The 24878-nt window shown below is 43.6% G+C and overlaps 1 protein-coding gene across 7 annotated transcripts in view; it reads left to right on the top strand.

The window, feature by feature from the left end:
* Positions 1–216: 216 nt before the first annotated feature.
* Positions 217–24878, top strand: part of SEC14L5 (SEC14 like lipid binding 5) — a 41959-nt gene continuing 17297 nt past the window's right edge. Inside the window, exons 1-8 of one of the 7 annotated variants that reach the window (XM_075018378.1) lie at positions 217–304; positions 709–797; positions 3761–3864; positions 4511–4631; positions 5810–5885; positions 21920–22069; positions 22199–22330; positions 24292–24420. In XM_075018378.1, the coding sequence (XP_074874479.1) occupies positions 5823–5885; positions 21920–22069; positions 22199–22330; positions 24292–24420 (474 nt within the window). In that variant the 5' untranslated portion in view covers positions 217–304; positions 709–797; positions 3761–3864; positions 4511–4631; positions 5810–5822. Of the gene's footprint in view, positions 305–526; positions 976–3760; positions 3865–4510; positions 4632–5809; positions 5886–21919; positions 22070–22198; positions 22331–24291; positions 24421–24878 lie in introns of those variants that run through there. The other 6 variants (XM_075018377.1, XM_075018376.1, XM_075018374.1 and 3 more) reach the window with 6 other exon arrangements.

The following is a 24878-nucleotide window of genomic DNA, read 5'->3' as shown; positions in this document are numbered from 1 at the left end:
CCACCGGGCAATCCCGGCGGCGCCTCAGCTCCGCGGGGCGACATGGCGGCGGGCGGCGCACGTGCGCCTGGGCGGGGCCGCCGTCCCGTTCCGCCCCGCCCCCCCCCCCCCCCCTTCCCTCCGTAGCACAATGGACAGCGCTCTGCGGCGCCGCGCGGGGAGGGGCGGGGCCGGCGGCGGCGGCGGGGCGGGGCCGGCGCGCGCGGCGGTTGAAGCGGCGCGTGGAGCCGGCGGCGGTAGCGGCCGCCCGGGGTCGGGTCCGCCGCGCTCGGTATGGGCCCGGCCGGGCTCCGCCGTGTCCGCGGTGAGGAGACGTGGGGCGGGGAGGGCCCCCTTCTGTGGGGGGTCCCTCGGGGCGGCCGTGGGAGGGAGGGAGGGGGCGCGAGGCTTTTCCCGGCGCAGGGGGGCTGAGGGGCGGCCGCCGTCCCTCGCCGTGTGCCCGGGCCCTTCGTACGGTGGCGGAGGGGACCGGTGAGTGGGTGTTGGGGGGGTGCCGGGAGCCGTTATCCGTGCAGCTAAGGGAAGCTGAGAAGGAAATTTTAGTCATAATCCTGTGGGGATTAGGGAGGGAGCGGGTGAGAACCCGAGCGGCGGTGAGCGGCAGGCTGGAGCTGGCAGGCTGGCTGAGCGTTGCTTCAGGTTTACTTAAAAAAAAAAAATTCCTCCAAACCCACGGTTTTAAAGTTTTCTGGTTTCTGTCCTACTCAGAGGAAGTTGGATAAACGTTGGATCTCCTCTCAACGAAGGCTGGCGGTGGCTTGCTCCAGAGTGGGCTCACCAGCAGCGTGGAGGGAGCAGTGAGTAGGACCCCAGCTCCTTTTGTGTGAGAGCATCAGCCTTACTGCTGGCGTTGCTCCTAAGAGCTTGGCTTTCTGTCTGCTGAGCTCTCTCTGGGTGTTAAAGTTTAAAAAAAAAAACAACAAACCACCCAAAAAACTGGCACTGAAGTATTTGTAAACTCAAAGGCTGACCCTGGTAAGTTGCTACTAAATGTATTGATGTATTTGGGTCAGCTTCTATATAAAACCCCACTGGCTTTAGGGCAGGGTTAAACCAAGCATGTGCTGTTCTCTGGGTCACTTGGCTTAACTCCTCCAAGTAGTAAAATCGGCTTGCAGGCAGTGAGAAGGGAGTTGTGCTGATGGCACTGCTTGTCTGATTGGGCTAATGAGCGAGCCTCTGTACAGCATGCCTGTGTTCAGAGAAAATATGACTGCAAACTTTACTTGGGGCAAGCTGAAATGGTTTTGTGCTGGTGCTTTGTTGCAGTCAAGTGACCTGCTGACTGGACCTACTCTTCTTTTATGTCTTAAGCTGAAGCATGTCTCCATTCTTAAATTGAACTTGAGTATTTAACAATTGACTATAGTGTTGATGGACAAAATGGCATAGTATGACTTCCTATGGAGTAGCAAGGTGAGAAATGAGGAGCTTTCCTTCAAGAAAGCTTATCTACTGCTGCAGGTTGGCAAATACCAGGGATTTAGTATGCAGCTGTGTGTAAAAGGTCAGTGGTTGTTCTTTGGTGAGAAAATTAACTTACGAGATGAAGGTGTGGAAGTGTGAGGCATGGAACTTATTTTGATACATACATGGAAGAAACTGCTAGCTTTACAAGCCTTTGAGAGCAGAATGCTGTATGCTGTTGCTTTTTCTTCTTCCCCTCTCAGCCAAAGAGACTGTTCCTTATTGTGTTGTAAAGAATGTGTGAGTGTTGTTGTTTGAATGTTTGTGTTGCTTGTCTTTGATTATAATCCGCAGCAGGACTCCAGGCATCTCTGCAAGGTGTACAGAGTGGTGGCCAGGCTCCACAGCAGTGTGCTGGCTTGCAGCCCTCTGTGCTGCTTCACCCCTGCACCATAGGTGTTTCTCAGGGGTTAAGATGAAGTCTTGCCTGAGAAGATGTCTGCTTCTAAAAGATAGTAAAGGCTTACGTTGGTGCTGTTCCACTTTGAGGCTTCCTTCTAGCAAGCTACAAAAGACTTGTTCCTGAGCTCTTATGTGAAAGAGCTCTAATAAATATCATACAGCTTGGTACCATCTTATTATTATGTGTGTAAAACATCAGCTACTGTGTCAGCATCTACCTAAGTGAAAGGCATTTCAGGCAGAGGAAATGTCACACACCTTTCTCTCCACCTTACTCTGGAAGTGGGGAGGAAAGACTACAGCCCTACAGTGTCCCCCTTTTTCTAACTGGAAGTATCAGCTTAGCTGGGTACCACAGCTGGCTTTCACATGTTGTAATAGTATTTGAGGAAGTCTGGAATTCTGCTATTTTCAGCAGTTCTTTGCCAAAAACAAAGCAAAACTGCTCAGTAGTTCTCTTCCAGCTGAAAAGAAACCACCACAGGTGGGAGAGGTTAATAAAGTCACTTGCTGCTGAGTTTCACCATCTGATAGGCAGCTCTAATGTGGAAAGAGCTGAATGAGTTCATACTAGCCTGGATGAGAAGCAGGGATTGGGGACTTTGATTCAGGGCTTTATGTATATTTAATATATAAACTCAATTTCTGATTTCCAACCATCTGGCTGTATTCTGTCAAGTAAGCCTCTCCTACAAATAGTAGACTGAAAGTTAAGTATATGGAAAACCCTTCAGGTACATACTGCATGATTCTAAATAATGTGGAAACATGTAGTTGATATCACTGCCTCTCTTCCCTTTGCTGTGTGTGTAGTGATGTGTATTCCTCATGGGAGTCCTCACAGTCTCCAAGCTCGGCTAATATGTAGTGGTAGCTTTGCATGCTGTGTACACACCACTTCTTGTTAAGAATTTGCCATTTCTCTGAAATGTTACCCAAGTTACAGCAGGGAAATGCATGTGCCATCAGGGGTTTATATCCTTCCATTTCATGTCCCCTCCCATGCTCCCCTTCCCCTGGTACAGTGCCAGCTGGTGTATCTCAAGCTTATAATTAACTCTCTGCCTTCTAGGGTTTGGTTCATCTGTGAATCGCTGTATGGGTTGTAGCAAAAAGGGGTACGTAGGCCAGCTGGACTCTGCAGGGAGCTGCAGGCTGTTGAGTGTCTGTGCTGTTGGCACTGCTGTCAGTGTGTCATGGGATGCTTTGTGAAATGTGGTAGCTGCCACTGTTTTCTGTGTTCAGGTGTGCTATTGAAATACTTTTAATATCTAATTGGGATGGCTAAAGTGATTATTAGCTAGAAATGCTGCTTCAATGCATTGACAGCTCCAGTCTCTCTGAATTTTTACAAACTGCACTGGGCTTGGCCAAGCTAAAATCATGCTCTTCCCTGGTGTTACCCAGTGAATGGCTACAGGTCTGCCTCTAGCTGTGGATTGGGGTTTCTAAGTGATCATGCTGCAGTTGAGTGAGTCACTGCTCTTCAGCTGAGCTGTGTTTCCTAATATGTGCTTTTACCCAGATGCAAATACAAAGTAGAGCAGGTAGCCTGGGCTGCTGTAGAGGCTGGAGTGGTATGATGGATGTTTAAGAAGCAGACATATTCTGTAGTTGTGTAGTTTCTCTCTGGTTTTCTTCACAAGGTGGTTGAACATGTCTGTTTATAATTTGAGTGGAATACATGAGATGACTTTGTGACAAATACATGGGATGTCTTTTTGACTCTAAAGCCCTATGAGGATGCATGTCCTTAGCTAATATGGCCCAGCTGCCCAGTGGTAACACCTGAAAAATCTTATATCATTATCAGTGCTGATCATCCATCTGTATCTTTGTGCACTGAGTAGCTACCTTTCACTGCCTTTTCTGATTTTATTTTTTTTCCCAGGAGTCATAGCTGGAGTCTCTCTTGCTTTGAGAAGCAGAATGATTGTCTCGCAGCTCTGTTTTGAGGAGAGGGCATAGAAGGTCTGCCACTGCACTTTCCTCAAGGTATGAAAGGTTTCTAGGGCAGGTGTGAATTATCAGCTGTCTTTCTTTCCCAACTTCCCATGGATATAATAGTCACTGGCTCTTTTTCTCGATCTTCCCTCAGCTAGAGAAACGGGGGGTAATAAATCTGTGGCAGTCAGGTGCTGCAGCTGCCAGGGAGCAACAGATCTGTCCAAGAAGCATGGTTAAGGCTGTTGAACTACAGCTTGTGCCATCCTGTTGTTCTGTTGCTGGTGACTTTGTTTCTGGGCTGTGGGTGATGCTAGACTGACTGGTCTGTCCTGAGACTTCCTCCTGTGGAGGTCCCTGACCCCCTCCTACAGAGGTGCAGGAATTCCTGGTTTAGCAGGTGAGGTCAGAACAGAGAGCAAGATCACAGCTAAATACTTTTGATGAGGCTTCTTTTGCTATATTTGCACTTACTCGGAAGGTTCCTGCACAGCCTAGGTATCGCGCTTGCATAATCACATTACAGCGTTGCGTTACAAGGTGCCCCATGCCTCTTGGCTCGGGTATCTGATATGTGATAGCAGCCCAGGCTTCCTGGGTGTTTGCTTGTCCCTGCTCCGCTCACTTCAGTTTGAGTTGGATGCTCTGCTGATGCATTCTCTCTGCATTTACTTGTTCTGCGTGGACTGGCTTTTAGTACCAGTAAGACTTCTAGAGATCCAGCAAATCCTGAACATTGCTCCTTGGGTAATGTGATCCTCTGCAGAGTAACTGTCCGAATGCGGGACCCTTCTTCTACAAAAATTCCCTGTTCCCAGGTACTCAAACTTTTAAAGTCCTTTTCCCCTCTCCCTTGTTTAGATTTTATTGTGTAATGGCATTTTGCAGCAGTCTTTCTGAGGGAGAATCTGTTGCTGTCTGCCTTTTAATTCATGTTTTGCCTCCATTTTTGGGCTTAAAATGTCAGGGATAAGTTGTCTTAATGCTCTGACTGTTGAGTTCAGTGCTACACTGCGTCATGTTGCCGAGGGCTGTGTCTGCTTAGCCATGGAATTTGAGTGGGGTGGAATCAGCACAGTGTCTCAAACCAGCCATCCAGTCTTTTGTGTTTCTGATGTTCATAGATGGTATTAATAGGAGTGATATAAAGGAACCTAAAGGAATTGCAGAAAGCAGCCTAATAACCTTTTTTTAATGGTTTATGTACTTCCTTGAGATGCTGGTTATTTATGCACATTTGAGGGTTAAAACCCCAGCAGGAGAGTCTGAGGGAGGAATCCTGATGAGAACAGTGAGAGGTGGCTGGGAGAAATGAAATGCTGAGAACTGAATTGTTTCCATTGCATGCAGTTATTTCCTCAGTTAAGCTGGAAGCAATGGGCATCCAGTCAGTGGGATGTGATTGCTAGCTTAGCATCAGGCATGTTCTTTAAGCATGCTGTTTCCTTTTCCTTTCATTTAGTGTATTAAAACAACTGAATGCTACTTTGTGCACAAAAGCTTTTAAAACACCAAGATATGGGAAGCTGTGGAAGCTTTCAGCAAGGGAGATTTTGTGTAATGATTACAAACGTAATGCAGAAAAGGGGGATAGAAGGAAGCATTGCCATTTAAGCTTTGCAAGGCTTCTAAGACAGGCTCCTTCTCCAGAGTACAATTGATTCTGGCTTTACATCTCTGTTTTGTGCTTTAATTACTGTGAGTTTTGCTGGACCTCTAAGTTGAATTTACTGCAGTAGTGTTGGGAAGCAGCAAAGGACGCTACTGTGTGCTGGACACAGCATTGGCCTGGAACTGCAGAGACCTGTCTCGTTCTGTCTCTGCCACTGACTTGCTAAGCTATGCTGGACAAGATACTCTACCTACTGTGTCTCCTCCTCTCTATTTGTGAGAAAGAGTTAAGGCTTCTAGTTAGGTCTGTCTGTGAAAATTGCTAGAATGTATTGTGGTGTTCGGTGTAAGGGAACTAAAATTTTCCAATTTCTTTCTATTACAGGTGTGTAGTAAAAATGGTGCAGAAATACCAGTCCCCAGTTCGAGTCTACAAATATCCTTTTGAGCTCGTCATGGCAGTGAGTAATACTCAGCATTTTTACCTCTCCAGCTGTTAAGGGCTGCAACCTCAGGCCAGTGGGAGGTGGGGGACTGCAGTTTTGGCTAGCATGTCTTTGTGGCAACCTTATGGGTACACTGTGGGAACAGAGGTTTATCTCTCATTATCTTTTTGTCCTTTCTTCAGTTTTCCATGAAAAATAGGAATCAACATCTCAGTGTTTTAAGAGAGGCAGTTTAGCCATTAGAAGGGAAAAAACCCAACAAAACCCAACCTTCTGTAATTACTCTTTCACAAGGAAGGAAAAAATTTTGACATTCAGGTAGGCAGGGCTGATTTGTGCCCAGATACTGTCTTTGCTTTATTACCAAATGCCATTCGGTTTAGAATCTCTCTAGATATGTTTCCAATCAGTGTTGTAGGATGCATGTATCTAGAACTTGATTCTAAATCATACCAAGCTTTTTGATTTGGTTAAAAGCTAGAAATCTTCGGAAAAACTCTTCTATATTGTTCTTCCCTGTTCATTCCCTGGCTGAAATGTTGGGACATCTCTCTCCAAATTTTGTTATTTCCACAAAGGGCTTGAGGGATGTAATTTAAGTTCTTTTGCTGGTGATGCAGATAGCTGATGTGACCACAGCAGCTTCCTTAGGTAGAGTTTAAAGACACTTATGATATTCTGGACTTTGTCACAGCTCTTCAAGGTGTGAGTCAAATATCTTTCTGAAAGGTTTGCTGTTTGCATTTCAAGGGCAGCACTGAGCATTTGGGCATTTATCCAAAATACTTGCTTGTAGACTTTTGCAAGGCTTTGTTTTGTAATCTGTTGGGCATTTCAGTCTACTGTAGGGATCCCCAAGACTTGGTATTTGCCACTTTTCGTCTGCTGCTTTCTCCATTGTCTGTCTTCCCTGCTGAACATGGACACCAGTTTTCTTCAGTCTATTAGAGATTAAGAATGAAGATGGAAAGCTATAGCCCTTGCAGGTAGCTGACATCATTCCCATGAACGGAAGGGAGAGCCTGATGTATACATTGTGTTCCTCTTGACAATGTTGCCTCTTCTAGATTCCTGGGAAATAAGTGCCAAAGTTTTTTTTTAATCCAAAATGGCCTCCAGTCTTCTATTTCAGTAGTTAAAACTGGGGGAGAGATTCTTTGTTTGGTTCTAAGTGTGAGTAATGGACCCCAAAGGTAGCAGCAGTTCCTCAGCTGAGAGTGGTTGCCATTCACTTCAATGCTCCCTGATCATCAAAATGAACACTTTTTTTTCCATAGTTGTGCTCCATCCCAAATTCCACCCCACCCCTCCCCCCAGTCTTATCCAGATTTCCCATGTCTGTTAATAGCTAAGCCAGTAACATGCTGTAGAAGTGCCCCAACCAGTCTGGGGCTGATGTCTGTGGTCGTGAAACTTTTCTGGCAATGTTCTTTTGCTCTCTTAGCGCATCCTGTATTAGAATAAGACACCAATACTTGAAACAAAGATACTGGTAGTCTTTGCTCTATGCATACCTCTCCACATTCCGTTGTCTATATTAGCAGGATAAACCTAACACCAGATGCCCGTCAATAGATTGGCTGCTAATATAGGAGGGCTGTCTCTAGACAAATCCTTTGTAAGCTTGTTAGCAAAATGCCTAAAGGCCAGGGTTTGATGGGTTTATTTTTCAAGTGGTTTAGTTTGATTTGCTTTCAGTTTTTCAACGTAACAGGACTTAAAATTCCCTTGGATTTCAGGGCTGGGATTGTAAATGTCATCCTTTAGTTGTTCAGCAAACTCAAATTCTCATTATCTTAGCAAAGTTATTAGTCCTCTTTCTTATGAAGATCAAGTTACTTGTCCAGGGTCACCCAAAGGACTGTGTAGTGGAATAGGGAGCTGAATATAGACCCCTTAGTCCCACTCTAATGTCCTGTGAAGATCATAAGTTTGCAGCAGGATCTGCTTTATTATGAATACTGGCATTATAAAGTAGTGTTTCAATCTAGTGGCAGTCCATGCAGGCTGAGTTGGATGCAGGCTTTGTTATCGCTTTTGATACGTTCAGATGGAGTCTTTCATTTGTGTGGAGGCAGTGCAGATTTCACAGAGCTGTCAGGTGCTAGCTGTCAGTTGCTGGAAGTTTTGCAGGGAGAGTGGGCGTACAGTGAAGCTGTTTTGCTCCTCAGCACGTGGCATTGGTGTTAATCTGCTTCAACATAAATCTGACAGCAGCTTCCTCAGCACTGGGAACCTGATATTCAGCTGCTTTCAACTTTTCCCCTCAAATGCTTTGTGTGAACCTTTGGAGAGTTGAGGTCTCATGCTGTGGTTGACGGTAGGAAAGCAGAGGTCATATGGGTGACCTCAAGACATCTCCTTATTTTACGGGTCTCTATGCACCCTTCAGCTTGATACACTTGTGCTTGATTCCTCATCTGTATAATGGGGAGGGTCACACTTCCTGTGGTCAGTTCAGGCTATGTCATGAGGTAAGCAGTGTTTGTTAGGAAAAGTATTTTTCCCCCAGAACTTCAGATGTTTGGACTGCACTATAGAAAACAGTGTGTGTGCTTCATTCAGATATGAGGATCTGAGAAATAGGGTTGTCATAGCCAAATGAGGCAAACGATTCATTGCTTCCTGGCCTTGTTCAAACATACAGTGTTTCCCATGCCTTTTGTTGAGCCCTGCCATCAGGACACCATTTATCTTCCTTGGACTTGTACAGAGTGCATGTGTGTGCAGCTCATCCTCGAGACAACACAGGACTGTGCTTGACAGATGAGCCAGTGCTTTTACTGTTAATACCTTTGTTATTGCGTGCCTCTGGATAATTGTTTATGGATTTACACTCTGCTGCTTACTAATACTTCTGCAGCTTGAGTTCTGGCATTTGCAGGCAGTAGGTTTGATGTATCTTCCCCGTCCTTGGAAGGAGGACTACATTCCCCTTCTTGCTCTCTTTGCCAGTCCTGTGCATCTGAGGAAGTAAAAAGGAATCAGCTTCCAAGTCTTTTTTGGTCATTCAGGAGTTCTGAATCTTTTCTTTTTCTTGTTAGAAGAGTCCTCCCTTCTAAAAAGATTTAAACAAATGACAATCTTTCCACACCTGTCCAAATTCACAGTAGTCGTTTTCACCTGCTTTGTTTCTAATCTGCACTTGTATTAAAGGATCAAAAATGTTACGCTCTTCAAATTATAAGCAGTGCCTGATGACACCTTTATCCCTTATGCCTGAAAAGAACCTTGACATTTGTTATGCTTTGTTATCTTGTCATGTTTTTCCTTTCCATTTTATCTCTTTTTTTTTTGTGTGTGTGTGTGTCTCCTTTTAAATGGAGCTGTTTCCCTGAAATGGGTTGTCCATGCCTCTCTGGTCCTGATCTTGTCTTTTCAATTAGATCAGCAGATTTGAGATTGTATGTCTCCTGATTTTATTTTACAGCCAAGAAAATCCCCAAGTATAAACATACTTTTTGTTTTCTTTGTGTAGTAGTTGTAGTGTTAAAGCTAAAAGTTTTTTTTAATGAGATGTTATAATGAGGGAAGAATCCAGAAGGAGGGGTAATTCTGCCACATAGCTCATGAGTGATAACTTACTCTGATGTAAATTGTGGTGAGCCTTCTCTGATGTATGGAGATGAGAATTTGATTTGGGTGAGCAACTCCAAAATGCACAGCTGTACAGGAAACAGAGCTAAGAGAGAGATTGCATATTTAATATTATTTGTTGCCAATGAATTATTAGGTTAGATGAGGTAGTTCCAGCTGGAGAATTTTAGCTTTGAAAGTAGTAGGGAGTTTTGTTCCCATTAATTTTAGTAGTGCACTCAGCCATTCACACTTGCAATTGATATCTGCCATTTTCACACACTTTATAGTATACACTGAATTTGCTTAGGATGGTTCCTAAAGCTACAGATCTGAAATAACCCCCCAGAGACTCTTACATGGTCTTCTGTACTTGATGTATAGTTTGAGTTGCTGCAATAGTGGTGTAAATGAGAAACTTCATGACAGCGCTTCTGTCAATTGTTTGGTCCTCTTGCCACATTTACAATGCACTTCATGTTCAGCTGTTATTGCTACTAATAGCAATTTATGGTTTCTGCTGCAAGCGAGGGGTCTTTCTGCACAGCCTGGTGCCAAGGGAACAGTAAAGGATGCAGATCCTGAAAAGGAGAATGTTCTGCTTGTGCGTTTTACACCTTGAACCAGATCAAACCTTTATCACTTTACTATCTGAGATTCTAGCTTTTCTGTGAAATGAAAGCTCTGCAAAACACAACTAGTAGGTTAAAGGCTGAGTTTAGTTAAAAGCTAAAGCGCTACATGTATATGTGAAAATATATATATGTAACTTGACATTTAAGCTTACTGCATACAGGATATCAGCTTTATGTTTGTAGCCTTTGAGAGGTTTACTACTGTTCTCTAAAAATAAGTCATGGTCTTGAAGACAGAATATGTCATGGTTTTGGAAGTTTGCAGTAGCATCGGCTCTCATTGTGTGTACCAGTTGTACTCCATGTTTAAGATGAAACTGTTCTTGAGCCCCACATGTGCATGATGTGAGTCAATGCTGCTTTCTGCTTGACCTCATTTCTTGGTGCTGCTCACGGCATGTGTTGACACATATATGAGCAGCGGAGAGCCCGATGTCTTGAAAATGCACACATGGACAGCAGTGGTGTATGTTTCTCACTGCAGTAGTTGAATGGTAATCTTCAGTCTAGGGTGCTTCTGCTATGTGCAGTGTTAGTTTGGGATAGGGGGTGGTTGTTCTCTGGGTTCATGTGTGGTGTACAGGCATTTCTTATCTTGAGCATCACTTGGACTCTCTAATGGATCTATTAGGTGGCAGCTCATGATTCCCCTGCCTGTGTCTGCAAGTGAAAGCTTGGTCATCTGAGATCCTGGATGGCCACTTGTACTTCCAAGCAGCTCTGTGACTCTCTCTTCTAGTTTTAGCAGCAATTCAATGTTCTCTGCATTTAGTTGATCTGCAGTTCTTTATTTTTCAGGTAAGATAAAGTAGGAAATTAATGGTGTATACTTCTGTTTCTTCTCAGTATGGTTGGAGTGTTGGGGGGCGCTAACAAGCTGGGAGGCAAATTTAGTTCAGGCTACAAATGCTGCAGGTTTATTTAGAGTCAGAAATTACTTCACATGGATTAAGCAGCAGAAGGTATTCCTTCTCCATCATCTTTACTAATGCTGTAAAACAGGGTTGTAGCCCATCAAAAGCAAACATCCATGGTCCCTGTGTGAGATTGCTTCAGCAGGGTCAGGCATGTGAGAGAGACAGTCTTGATGATAGTCACTGGATTTGGTAGGGGTCCTCACTCCTGCCCCTGAATAATGCACCAGCAGATCAGTCTTGAGTACAGTGGCCATTTGCATGCTCGTAAAACTGCTTTGCAGCCACTGAAGTTTTTGCTCATTTACAGTAGTTGAGGATCTGGCCCACAGTTACATATAAGAGTCAAACATCCAGTATGACTAAAATCAAAATGCATCACTTCACAATTGTCCCAACATTCTTTTGTGCCAGTGGTGTTGGGAGGCTTGTATATGCAGTCTAATTGAAAGCAGCTCTTTGCTATTTTAGCTGTCTGGTTTAGCTGCAAGAGAAGAAACTGTGAATACTGAAGTTCAGGTCCTGACAGCTAGAATTGTTTCCATATACTTTTTCAAAATTATTTTCATTTGTGCCTTTTCAGTATCAACATGCATTGTGTTAAAGATGTTCGATCTTTAAGTAGCTTTATTTAAAGACTTCTTCCTGTTGCATTTAGCACACTGAGTGTATAAAGAGACTGCTTAAATCCTGATACATCGTGCATGCTCTCCTCTCTAATTATGTGGTGTCTTAAAGGATTCAATATTTCACCGACTGATGTGGTGATGCTTTTGCAACAGAACCTCTGAGCCCTCTTTTGCTAGGTAGGCACCACAGTGTGACCCAAACAGCTTGCAGTACACATTGGTAACAGACAAATTGGTGGGGGGGATGGGGTGGGGTGGTAAGAGATAAAATGGTGTGTGAAAGCTGTATAATGTACAAGCAGACTGATGTCTAGCAAGGATCACGTTAGTTCTGTGGGTTTGTTTAGAGTGACAAGTTCAATGTGTGTGTTCACAACCCATCCCGGTCTCAGAAAGGCTGCTGCTGTCTTGCTACATAAGATGTGCAGATTGGCTGTCTAGGTCAACTACAGCACAATATCTTGCAGTGCCTACAGCACAGATGCACCACAGGATACAGTTTTGGGGGTTCCTATATACTTAATTGTAATTACAGCCTGGGATATTCCTATCTGGAGCTCCAAGTTGTTGTCATTATTCTAGTATCATCACAGGCTGGTGATGTAGAAAGAAAAGTAGAATCTTAACTAAAATATTTGATGCCGGTTTATAGCCTCTGTGTTCAAGTGTGACTTCTGGAACCAGAAGAGCACTTGCTGCGGGGGGGGGGGCAGAGCAGTTTCTGGCAGCTGGAATCCCTCAAGCAGCAGTGATGGTGCAGCTGATCAGAGGGCTGTGCAGAGTAGTCAGAGAGAGTGGAGTGGAGCTCTAAGTGCAGCATCTGCAGGAGTGTCAGAGAAGAGGTTCCTGCAGTGGCCTGCTACCCACTGTGTCCTTGGATAGCTGCAGATGACATGGGGTAGAGCTTTGCAGTGTGTAGCCTGTATGCTCAGTGCTCGAAAGCTCCTTTGGAGCTGCTGTGACATAGATAATGACACAGTTTTCAGATACTGTCTGAAATGGTATTTCTGGTTGGCAGTACCCTAGAAACTGAGAGAATCAATGTACAAAGGGGAAAATGCTTTAAAATAGTTATTCTTTGGTGTTCAATCCATGTCACGTATGACATGAAATGTCCCAATAGTAATCTGAGCAATAGTTAGGAAATGGATGCTCCCCTACAAAACAGAATCTACTTTCTCTGGCAGGATTGTTAGGTCTATAGAATTTGCTTCTTTAATGCAGACAAATTGTCTTTGGATGTGGATGATATGTCTGCAGCCATGGGCTGTGCCAGGTATTTTAAAGGCGGCAGCTTCCCTTGTCTCTTTTTTGCCATATTTTGAAGGTAAATTTGTTGTGACTGTCAGAAGCTACTGGGTTAACAATTTATGCGCTTACAGAGGATCTAGTGTTGACTCAAGACCTGATGCTTCAGTGTGACTTGATGGTTTGAAACCATGTTGTGAAGATATTCTATAAATATCCCATCATCTTACTGCTGAGAAGCATTTGGCAACAGAAGTCTGAAAGTAATGATCTCTGTGTCAGTTGGGATGATTCTTCACAGCTGTATTCATGTGTTCAGCACCTGTGCCCTGCCACCACCACCACCTTGTATTAAGCAGGTTGAGAGTGAGCAATAGTCAGGCTGAGCAAAGAGCTGACATTTCTTTTGAGATTATGGTGTGGGACATTTCCCCTCAAGCATGCAGAAAATGTTTGGTAAGTGCTGTTTACCACAACTGCTGGAAGCAGGTGGAAGAACTGCTTAATTCATTCAGAGCTCTGGAGAACTGCTGGCAACATCTGCACATCTGGGCACCTTAGTGTGCCTTGTGGGGATCATGCAAGTCTCTTTGATAGCTTTATATTGCCACTGCTAAGACTCCATTTGCTGGGCAAAAATGGTTTAAGAGCAAATGGTGCTGGCATCATGTGTGGATTGGAGAGAAGATTTACAGTAATTCAAAGAGTCTGTACAGGATAGTCTGTATTTTGTTTAATCACCTTCTCCAGCAGCAACATGGAGGCTTATTTCCTTGAAGGATGAGTCGTGTCTCAAGCTTATCTGATCCATGCAGTCTACTGCTGGAATGGATGAGCTCTAAAGTAAGCTATAGTTCAATGGCACTTCAGCATAGCACAAAGAGACACAACATAACTGGAGGTATCACCACTATCTTGTATTCCAGTAGTGACTAAAAACCCCTTCTCTCTTCTACTGAATGTGGAGGTGCAGAAGACAAATAATAAGCTCTTCAGCAGGGACTGAAAGAGGTGAGAAAACTTGGAACCATCATCAATTGTTACATCTCAACCAGCATGGATTTTTTTTTTTTTTAAACTAAGCAAAGTGACCTGCCCAAGTTTGATCCTGAATTATGGCTGATTTGTATAAATTCTCACAGCAGGTTCTGGTGATGACAGATTGCCCTTCCAACTAAGCATTACTTTGTAAGCCAGCCTTTTTGATTTTGGGGGTGATTCACTGAGCAGTAAGTGTGTGATGTAACACTTGATTGCTGTCTTGCTCTTTAAGGTGTTAGTCACCTGAGATGTCTGCTTCCTTGCCTTCCTATTTTGGTGTATCTGTCTTTCCACAATGGGCTGTGACAAATGTGTCCAACCAGCTAGCAATGGTTCCTGGATAAGGTGTCACTTCCATAGCTATTTGTAAAGGCCAATGCATCGTGCTGTTTGTGACTTGAACTGCTCCACACCAAGTTTCTTCTCTCTGGTAAGCAGAGAATGCTATAGCAGAATAGCTTGAATGGGGTATTGTTTCTTCTCAGACAGGAGATCAGGCACGTTGGTAGTTTCCTGAGTTAGCTTTGTGCAGCTGCAGTGCATGTCCTGGTTTTAGTAGGTTTGCTGTGTCACTCAGTTGTGTGTGTATTGTAATAGACAGCTGCTGCTCCCTGAACTGTTTCTTTCACCAAATCTGAAGAAATGAGGCAAATTATTGGCTGTAGTCCAGGGAGACATAACACTGGCTCAGCATTTGCAGGCTGGATACTGTGGTCTTCTCACTAGCAAATCTTTTTCTTCTTTCCAGCAAAAGGTTTTTTTCTCAGGCCACAAAGACTTTCTGCTATTCTACAGATGCTCTGCACCTCCTTAAAATGAAGTTTCATTTTCCCTCACTTCAGTGCATTTCTGCACCCAAAGTATCTGTTTGATTTCTCCCTGCACTGAATTGTTCCACGTGTATTTTATTTTGCACTACTATGGCTAGTGAGAAGCAGTATCTGTTCTAGTGATTACAAAGCAAATGGATTATTGTGTGTGGTGAATATGTATGCAGACCCTGTGGTTCCCTTCAGCAGACCCTGTGGTTCCCTTCAGCAGACCCACCAAGTAGTAGCAGGGACTGCAAGATGAAATTATTATTTTCCTAGAAGGCCATAATCTGTAAACACCTGAATCTGGAGAGAGATATTTATGTATCATTAGAGCTGCTCAAAAGCTGGTCTAAATGCGTGTACTTCCTACTTAAAAGTGATGAGAGGTCTTATCTTGCTTCTCATTATCGCTTTTCAAAGGGATGATGATCTGGACATCTTTAGTTCAAAACTTGATATCATATCTCCTCGTTTCCTGTTCATCTCAACATAGATGTACATTTTCTTCCTTTATCCTGGCAAACTGCACATGGCTGTAACATCACCTTGTGGAATCTTGTTAATACAGATTTAAACTGTGCTTTGATCATGAAAGTTTGAAGTGTTTTAGCTCTTAGAACAAGGATGAAGGCTTATCCTTGTAACATAGTCATATAATATTGGCTATAACAGTTTCTGTCTACATCAGGCGCATAACAGTTTAGTTCCTTCATGTGTTCTACACACTATAATTTTCCCCAATAGCTGAGCTTTTACACTCTTGAAGATCCCTCTCAAGATCATCTTGGCATCATACAGGAGTCAGGCCATAGTTTTTCCATTTCTGTGCTCTTGCCCAAATCTGAAACAGCAGATCTCCATGATGCCATCACTAAGGAAGTACTACCAGTATATTAAAACAAACAACAAAAAAAACCCAAAACAAAACAAAAAACCGAAAACCAACCAACTGAACCCTAAAGACATGAGGGCCATGCAGCTGCTACAGAGCACCACTTACCAAGCAGAAGATGAATGTTTTCTTGCCAACCGCTGTTCCTAAATAGATTGGTACATTTCTGCATGGTTTCATGGACAGCAGCATTTAGCATGCAAGCTCTGTATAGTTACTTTGCTAAAGGATCTGTGTGCGGATAGGGAGAATCCAAACCAGTTTGCCAGTTTACTGTGTATTAGTGGGAAGCTTGAAGAATCAACTCTTGGGTGACTGGTGTAGGGAGAAAGCCAGAACTGCTGCCCTGGGAGTCAGTATGCAGCCCCAAGACTGAGAGGGTAACATTCCCTGTAGGATATTAAGGTATGAAACTAGATCATCTAACAAAAGCTGCCTCTGGTTGGAGCACATTGCAACCACTCAAAACCCAGCAGACACTGGGCTGGAAGAAGCTGCCAGGAGCCTCGATGTGTGCAGAAGAGTTTGGGTTTTTGAGGTGTTTTGTTTCATGCAGTAATTCAGTGCTTTGGAGGTCCCTATTGTTTTGGATTCCTAAGGCCTCTGTTGTGTAATTGATTTCAAGGTCACTTGATAGAAAAGGATGTTGAAACCTGCAGAGGAGAAACAGGAGTAGCTGTTATAAAAGATCCTGCCCTCTGGCCATGTTCTCTGGATCGTATAGGAAACAGCAGTGATACAGCTATTGTCAGTCTACAGGAGATTAAACTCCGGGGGAGCAGGAACACACTTGCACTGTCAATATGTATAACACCTTGGTACTAGGAAGGTGAAGGACTCAGAGGACCTCTGCACTCTAGAGGGAAAGGGGTTAAGCAGGTGAAGTAGGGGGACTGTAGAGGAGGGTAATTTCCCCTTTTCTCTGTGGTTGTGAGGCTTTAGAATGTAATTTTTTTTTGTTTTGACACTTGTATTCCTGTATAACTTGTTCTCGTTTGGCATTTTCTGACCCTCAGGGCAATCTCTTCTCACAGATGCATTTTTTTATACTGTTTATTGTGTATTTGACCAACAGTTAAGAACACTTATAAGTGTGGCTTCCTTTTGTTCTTCTCAGAGACTCTCTTCTCACAAGCTGATTTTAATCTGTCACAGTGCTGTTCCCATAAACCGTTTGGCCAGCATAGGTAAAACCCACTCAGATGCATCTTCCAGGAAATCGCAGGGCAAAACCTTGGTCAAAGCACTCCACTGATTTCATAGTCAGCCATATCACTGTTGATTAATTGTTGCTTGGTGTGATTAATCATTTGTCAGCTTCTGTGGCACTAAGGGGGCTGGGATGCAGAGGTCACTGTGTAAGCAGTTTGAAAAAGCCTTGTCTGTGCTACCACTAATTTGGGTTTATGCACTAAGGCTGGAGAGCCCCGCTCTAGCACCCCGTGCCATGGCAGACCCCGTGGCTGCTTGGCCACACGCATTCAAGCAGCACATTTGCTGAGACGCTTTGGGATAGCGGGGCAGGTCGTGCCAGTGGTATGTTCACACAAACACGTGCTGCAGCCTTGCACAAATTTCCCTCATCTTCCCTTCAGTGGGAAAGGAAGATCCGACACTACTTGAGTATCTGTTATGACTTCCCTGCATGTTTTAACTTTTTTTTTAGCTAGAAATTTTCACTTGTAAATTTTTTCATTTATTTTCTACGTTTTTGAATTTTTTTTAATTCCAACAGGCTGTCAGCTGTATCTAAATGGGTTTGTTGGGTGTTTTTTTTTTTACACTTTAGATGTACTCAAAACCAATTGGTTTTATTTCCAAGCAAAATATCTTGGAGAGTTCAAACAGATCCCAAATCCCTCTGTCTTCACCCAGTCCTCTTGTGAAGTTTAATGTGTAATTTCAGTCTGAGGGAGATGACTGCAAAGATTTAAATGACATTTGTATGTTGGTCACATTATATATACAGTCCACTACAAAAAAACAATATTGCGTTGTTTTTTGCAACAATTCTTCTGCAAGAAATCTGGGGAAAAACCAGCTTGATTTAGGGAAGGACACTGGTGGGCCTGAGCCACCATCTCTGGTGAAGTGGTTGTTTTGGGTATGAATAGAGCACATTAATCTGAACCTTTAAGAAAATAATTATTGTAAGCTGGGTTGTTGAGATAGTTTTCTTGGTATATCAGGTGTATGCAGTGCTCTGGCTTGCCTAGACAGCTCCTGCAGCTGTGTGACTGCTTGGGGATCTTCTTCAGTTTGATCTGGTGTGAAGTCAACACTAAAGACTGATTATACTAGAAAAGAAGCCCAAGCTGGGATTCAGCGTGATGTGCTGGCTTGCTTGGGCTGGAGGATTTGCAGGAGGTGCACAAAGTGTTAGCTGGGTCTGCCTGTTGATGTTAATCCTGGTGGGGTTTAAAAGAAGGGAGGGAGTGGCTTTATGGAGTCATTCATTTTCATATACATATATATGTGTATGTGTGTGTGTGTATATATATATATATTTGATCCTGTTCAAGACTTCAGTCATCAAGGTGGTTGTCTTAAAGCAATGTTGCAGGTATACACTTAAGAGAAAGTAGTGGCACAGTACTGCTGTTATTCCTTCTGGGGAAGGAGGGGCAGAGAAGGAAGAGACAAATCGTAGTTCCTATATACTAATCAGTGCAGAGCTACTGCAGCAAGGAGATGAAAGAGCAAATGCAGACAGATTAGCAGCTGAAGTATTAAAACAAGCTAATATTAAGTATTCTGTGCCTTTCATTTGACTAGGATATTCTGTTGTTCACCTTGCACTCTGCAGAATCATAGAGGAGAAAGTAACAGCTAGTTCTGGCAATGGCTTGAAAAAAATTTAAAATATTTCTGTCTTTATAATGTCCTTCAATTTCTCTGTTGGAGCAGAAATGTACTGTTGTGTATAGATACTGATTTTCCTAAGAAGATGCTGGATGCAAAAGATGGGTTGCTCTCCTGACAGCTCAGTCTCTTCAGTGTTGAAAGATCAGGCATGTTAACAGTACAACTTTACTGTGACTGCAGCATGGTGCTTCAGCTGTCCTTCATATGATCTCGGGCATCTTCAGCTGCTGTATTTTTAGAGTTGTTGTGCAAAGAAGATTAGCGAAGGACTTAATATCAATGTGCAAAAGGGATTCTTTCTCAAATATGGAAATGTTCTACCTATTTAGGTGATGGGCTGTTATCTTAGTTATATCACCAGGGATGGACATAGACATGTGACTCTCTGCCCTGACCTTTCTTCATTCTCCAGATGTTGTTTAGCTGTCTGAAATAGTGACTGCACTCTGTTAGTAGTTGTCCTGGTCTTGGTTTTGCTAGATTTAATGACAGTTTATCAGGAAGCCTGTCTCCAGCTGGGTCAAGTGCATACTTAGTGGAGAAAGAAACAGCTGTGTGTTGAGATCCAGTGGCTTTATCTTCAAATCAGAGCCAGAATCATCTGGATTCAGTAGTGTGTGGGGCTTCAGATTGCCCATTGTGCTCTTTCAGTGGTGAGGAGGTACTTACAGTTCGGTACTCCTGGTGAAGCTGTTGAAGTGAGGCCTTTGGAGAGTATCTGTGCTTTGATCGCTCGCTGTCCTGGTAGAACAGCTCTTGTTTCTCTGCAAAGTCCCTCAAATGTTTGTGGCACAGCTCCACTCCTGAAAGAGTAGAAGATGAGAAGCTGAGATCACCCTGCTTGGGACTTTCTTCTGCTCCAGCTGCTTTGCACCTCTTAAATTTGTGGGAAGTCATGAGTATTTGGGGCAAGAAATCCTTGGCCAGCCCTAATCCTGACAGAGAAATAGATGGTGTTGGCTCAGCCTTTGCTTCCTATGGTTAGTCATTGTTCACTGAACATGGAGCCCTGGAACATACCATGTTATCTGCTTGCCCAGAGCTGTGAGCTGAGGCAGTGGTGAGCATGTCTGAGTTCAGGCAGCAAGGGATATGGTGCCTGTGTAGTTGAGGGCGAGGAGGGCCTGGCAGTCCTTGCAGGAACGGAGGTGTGGGATTTTAGGGGTATTTAGGTGGACTTGTGATTTGCTGTCAAGCCTGTGGACAATCCTAGTACCATTCTCACGTGATCTTCTGGCACTCAAGGCGTTGTCTAGCCTCTGTGCTAGCTGCTGTTTTTCAAAGTCATGGGATTAACTGGAGCAGCCTTCTTTTGGGATAAGTTTTTTCAGGTACACCTACAAGTGTGATAAGGGCATGTGTAAGGAGCAGCATGGAACAAGCAGTTGATAAATAGTTGCTAAATGTTCTGGTATTCCTGTGGCCTACAAAGGTGTTCACAGCTTTCACTGCCTGAACACTGAGACTCTAGTAACTATGAATGGGTGGCTTGGAGACACTCTTGCTTGTATGTGCTAGAATAGAAAAGATCAGCGAGGGAGAAGAGGGTAAAGAGACCTCAAGATAGCACAAGATGGTAGGTTGGAGTCTGGAGGATTGAGAGAGGGCAGGTGGAGGCAGGAGTAGGAAGCATTAACTTTGAGAAGATTAATGTGCTGGCAGCTGGAGATACCAGAGAGCAGGTAATAAGGGATGCACCCATTATGCTCTGTGACCTTTGAGGAAAGTGGAATATACCAGGAGCGGATAGCTGAAAGCATCCTGCGGCAGTGCCTGACAGCCATCTGTGAATTTCTGTCATAACCAATTAAGCTTAAAACAATGAGTTTGCTTTTGTTGTATGGAACTGGGTGGATTGGTACTGGAAATAGTCACTTGCCATGGGAAGTTTTATATCTATCTAAAATGTTTTAGTTTTTCTTGTGGTCAAGAGAAAAAGCACAGGTAGAAGCCTCACAGATATGGGGAAAGTTCTCCAAGAAATGTAGCAAAGCAAGCAGAACATTACTCAGTGACTTGGAGAGGATTATTTAAAGACCTGTGCGCTTTGTTTGTGGCCAGAGCTCCAGCTGGTAGTCTGCTTGCGCTTTCCTCCTGATACTAGAGCAATACGGTAATCTGAAATAACTTCTGTTCCGTTCAGAGGTCTAGGAGCAGGAGATATGGAATGTGTCCTTAAGTGCCTGAGCTATTTTAAGAGCAGGTATTATTCACAGCACCAGGGTATGTGAATATGTACATGGGCAACCAGCCTTTGAACTGCTGTGGTAACAGAGAATGCAGCCACCCTAAGGGTGCCCATGGTGCTGTGCATGTGCTGACAACTGAGCTGATCTCAAACATTATCACATTAATATTTTCTTTTGTGGTAGATAAAACTATAAATACTCATGAGAGAATTATGTGCTGGATAAAACAGTTGTGTCTTGCAGAAGATGGGAAGGTGGCAGCAGTTCATAGAGGTCAGGCTTAGCTGTGGAATGATAGCAATAAAACCTTATGACCAAAATGGTGTACCTCTGAGTGCAATGGAAAGAGAGCAAAGGTTCTCCTCCTGTCTCAGCTGTAGTTGAATCCTGGGCTTCTTGTGTAGCTTGTGCTAGTTTTGCTTCAATTACATATTTACAACAGCGTTGCAACATGCAAGACACTTTCAGAAATCCAAGGAAAACATTCCATCCTGCAAAGAGCTTTCAGTATAATGAGAGATGGAGAAGTTAGGGAAAGAGAAGCAATGGTAGGTACCACTTACACAAGTTAAACTTTGTTTGCTGCAAGTGCCGTGGAAAGCTGTGTTTTTGCTAGAGCTGATAAAGCAGCTTTGGATAAAAGGCTTTTCAGAGGGATGTGGGTTAATTAAAACAAGGAAGATTTCAGAACCAGGGCAGAATTGGTTTAGAAATGGATAAATCAAGTCAAAGTGAGTAGCCAATAATTGGTGGCCTTACCCCTGATAGTCTAGGGCAACTAGAACTGTTTGACGCATCACATTTTAAGGCACAGGAGTATTAAATATTTTTCAATAGCTTCTTCATAAAGGCAATATGTCTGACTTGGATTTTATTATCTCTGGGTCAAGTCTTTAGCTAGTAGAAATCAGCGGAGCTGTGCTTGCTTTTGCTAGCTAAAGATAAGGTTCCTGATGCTCAAGTTGTTATGAGTCCCTTCCTAGTACTCTTTAACAACCGGCTTTTCTTTCTACTTCACGTGTGAAAGAAAAGTTATGTTAAGACACGCTTAGCTTGATGACTGACACGAGCAGATGCTGGCTCTGTTTGTAACTACTTTGCTTTAACTTCAACCCCTGCGTTGCCTCCCCTTTTCTCAGAGGTGAAGGGCCTCTGTTTTGTTGGACTTTTATTGTAAGGGAATTAATTCAAAGAGTTAAAGCTGATCTAGCCAGAAGCTGAAACTTGCTTTGTTTTTACTTTCAGGCATATGAGAAGCGCTTTCCTACATGTCCAGAGATCCCAGTCTTCCTGGGGAGTGAAATCCTGCATGAATCCAGGAGTGATGATGGAGCTATACATATCATTGAACGGAGCTGCAAACTGAATGTGGATGCTCCCAGGCTGCTAAAGAAGGCAAGTGGAACCTAGGGGACAAAGAGTCCTGGATTTTGTTGGCTGGCTCAGATAGATAAAGGCTCCTAAAGTTACTCTTTCTCTCTCTCTCTGTCCCGTTCCCCCCCCTTGATTCTTCATCCTTCTCAGATTGCAGGGGTAGAGTATGTTTTCTTCATCCAGAAAAACACAGTGAACTGGAAAGAGCGAACTCTCCGCATTGAAGCCCACAATGAGACTTTTGCCAACCGTGTTGTTGTTCTTGAGACATGTAGCTACTCGGTAAGTGCTTTGTTTCTATTTGTCTGTGAAGGAAGTGTTGAAAGTCATGCACTAATAATACAGGGCAAAGTTGCTTGAATGAATTTGAACACTGGACCATAGCGTACTATGATTAGATACTCTTGGACTGGAAAGGCTGTTGGGTCTTAGGGTGCAGGATTTTTTCCAGTGCTTTCATCAGGCTTGAGAAACTTTTTTAGGTTGATTGTGATTCTCTGATTGGAGTGTTAGGCCCTAGGGTGAGAGTAGAAAACACAGATGGTGCTCCAGAGCTGCCAGTATTCCCTGAATTTCTTTTTGGTTGAAATTCAAGTTAATAAAAGCTTCTGGAGCTTGGGCATGTATTTAGATCTGGGTATTTAGAAGGAAACCCTTAATATTATGATGAGGGCTGGAGGGAAGTCTGGCAATTACTTTTGCCCACAAATAAGTAAAAGTTTTAGCACCTTGTCATGAACTTCATGCTCTAAATGTTTGGAGAAGGGTCTTGAGCCTTATTTGTGGCCTGGGGTGTCTCACTTTGTGGCTGTATCTTCAGCAACAGTATGCCATTTAATTGTGATTGTCCTATTAGGGCTCAGTCACCATTAAATAGCTTCATCTGTTTCTAGAAGCAATCAGATACTGCTTTTTGTTCCCTAAACAAAAGTCCAGATCCTGTTACTTACCTGCTCTTTTGGCAACTGGACAACAGCTCAGCTTCTTGGGAGTAAGCAAACTGTAAGTAGCTTCTGTTTCAAGCAAGACAAAGAGTTGAAAAGCTATTAACGTTTTGGATGGTGAGGGGGTTTCTTGAGCCAGAGATCACTTGGTGGCTATGTAGGGCTTCCTAAAAACTACAGTAAATCAAACTTCCATCATTGTGAAGGGTGCTGACAGTTCTGAAATGCTCCCAGGTCAACTCGGGAATTGCTCAGACATTGCTGCACTTGCTCATTTTGGCTGTGTTGCCTCTGGTTTGGGTCCTTCGGAAGGAAATGTCAGCAGCTGGGCTTTGAGGGGAGTGCTTTTCCTGGAACAGGGCAGGAGCTAGCTGTCTACATCCTCAAGATGGTTCCCTGCTCTATTTTTACCAGTTCCCTTTTCCCTGCCAGAGTGCACCGGAAACAGGTTTATTCTCATCTTTCCTTTTCTGCAGTGTTCTCTGAAGCAACTTGGAGAAATATGATCCTGCTCTTGCAGTTACTTAATATCTCCCCTGGGGGAATTTGTGTCCTTTATAGAGCTTGTATCTTTGTGTGTGGGCTGGAATTTTTTTCTTTCATGTCAGTTTGTGAACAGCAGCACCTACAGAGAAAAGGCAGAGCCCTCTCAGAAAAGGGTTAAGTTTAAAAGAGGAAAAGATTATATAGGTTTTTACCATATATAGAGTAACTGAGGGGAAATGACTGGAAAGGAAAGGTGTATATTGATTTGACAGTGGGAAGACTCCCTGCTCTGCCATGTCTCCTGTGTTTTGGGGGGGAAGACTGACATTAGTGGCTGAGTTTCTTATCCAAAACTAGAGAAAAACTGGTTTGCATTTTTCTTCCTTTGCAGATATAGGGGGTTTTAATTGCATGTTCTGAGAGGCCATCTGTGTCTTTCTGTAAGAGGATCTTGACATGATGGTTTCAAGTGGGCAGTCTCACTACTATTTTAGTGCAACTTTTGCTACGAATATTACTGTTCAGGTCTGCTGGGGCAGGCATGGGTTTTAATCTTGATTTCCTTGTGCATGTGAAGAATGCTGGGTTAACCACAAGCATCCATATGTCCGGTTCATTATGTGTTTCTATTACTCTGAGTGAGTTAATGTGACTGTTAAATATGGGTCTGTTGGTGCCTCATAGGAAGCCTTGTCTGCCCCCTCACTCTGTAGCTCTGGAGATTAAACAGCCAGTTTGGTACCAGGGACAAGGGCGCTGCCATATTGTGAGCTGTCTGCTACCATCCAACCCTATGTATATCTTTGCACTTAGGTTCACCCTGAGAATGAAGAGTGGACTTGCTTTGAACAGTCTGCGTCTCTTGACATCAAGTCATTTTTTGGTTTTGAAAGCACAGTGGAAAAAATTGCCATGAAGCAATACACTTCAAACATCAAGCGGGTAAGATGGGCTTTCCTTTGTGCCATAAAAACCAAAATCAAACAGCTGCTCTCAGTGTGCCTCTATTTTCTTTTCTGTAAAATAGACCCAGTATAGTTTTATACCCTTGCTTATGTCTCTGAAATCATTCAGTAAGGCAAATGAAGAAAAAGCCAGTGTGCAATGAGCAAAAAAAACAATCTGCTTGCTGGAATGTGTCTGTGCAGGGGAGGGAGCAGGCTGTACCAGAGGAGGATAGCAGTGGATGCTGTGGGTGCCAGGCTCCTCAGACACTGAGGACACTGTTCTCATATAGGAAGAGAAAGTTCTGGGTAAAAATCAGCACCCTGTCTCTCCAGTAGCTTGGGCAGAGGTCCTTCCTTTCGGTGGCCATTTCCCCTGGGCTGCAGAGGAACAGGGCAACTAACTGATGGTTTGGGAGCAGGAGAATGGGATGAAAGTGTTATAACGGTAGCTGC

This window comes from Buteo buteo, chromosome 29, assembly GCF_964188355.1.
Source record: "Buteo buteo chromosome 29, bButBut1.hap1.1, whole genome shotgun sequence".
Classification (NCBI taxonomy): domain Eukaryota; kingdom Metazoa; phylum Chordata; class Aves; order Accipitriformes; family Accipitridae; genus Buteo; species Buteo buteo.
This window is presented reverse-complemented; position numbering and strand designations above follow the sequence as displayed.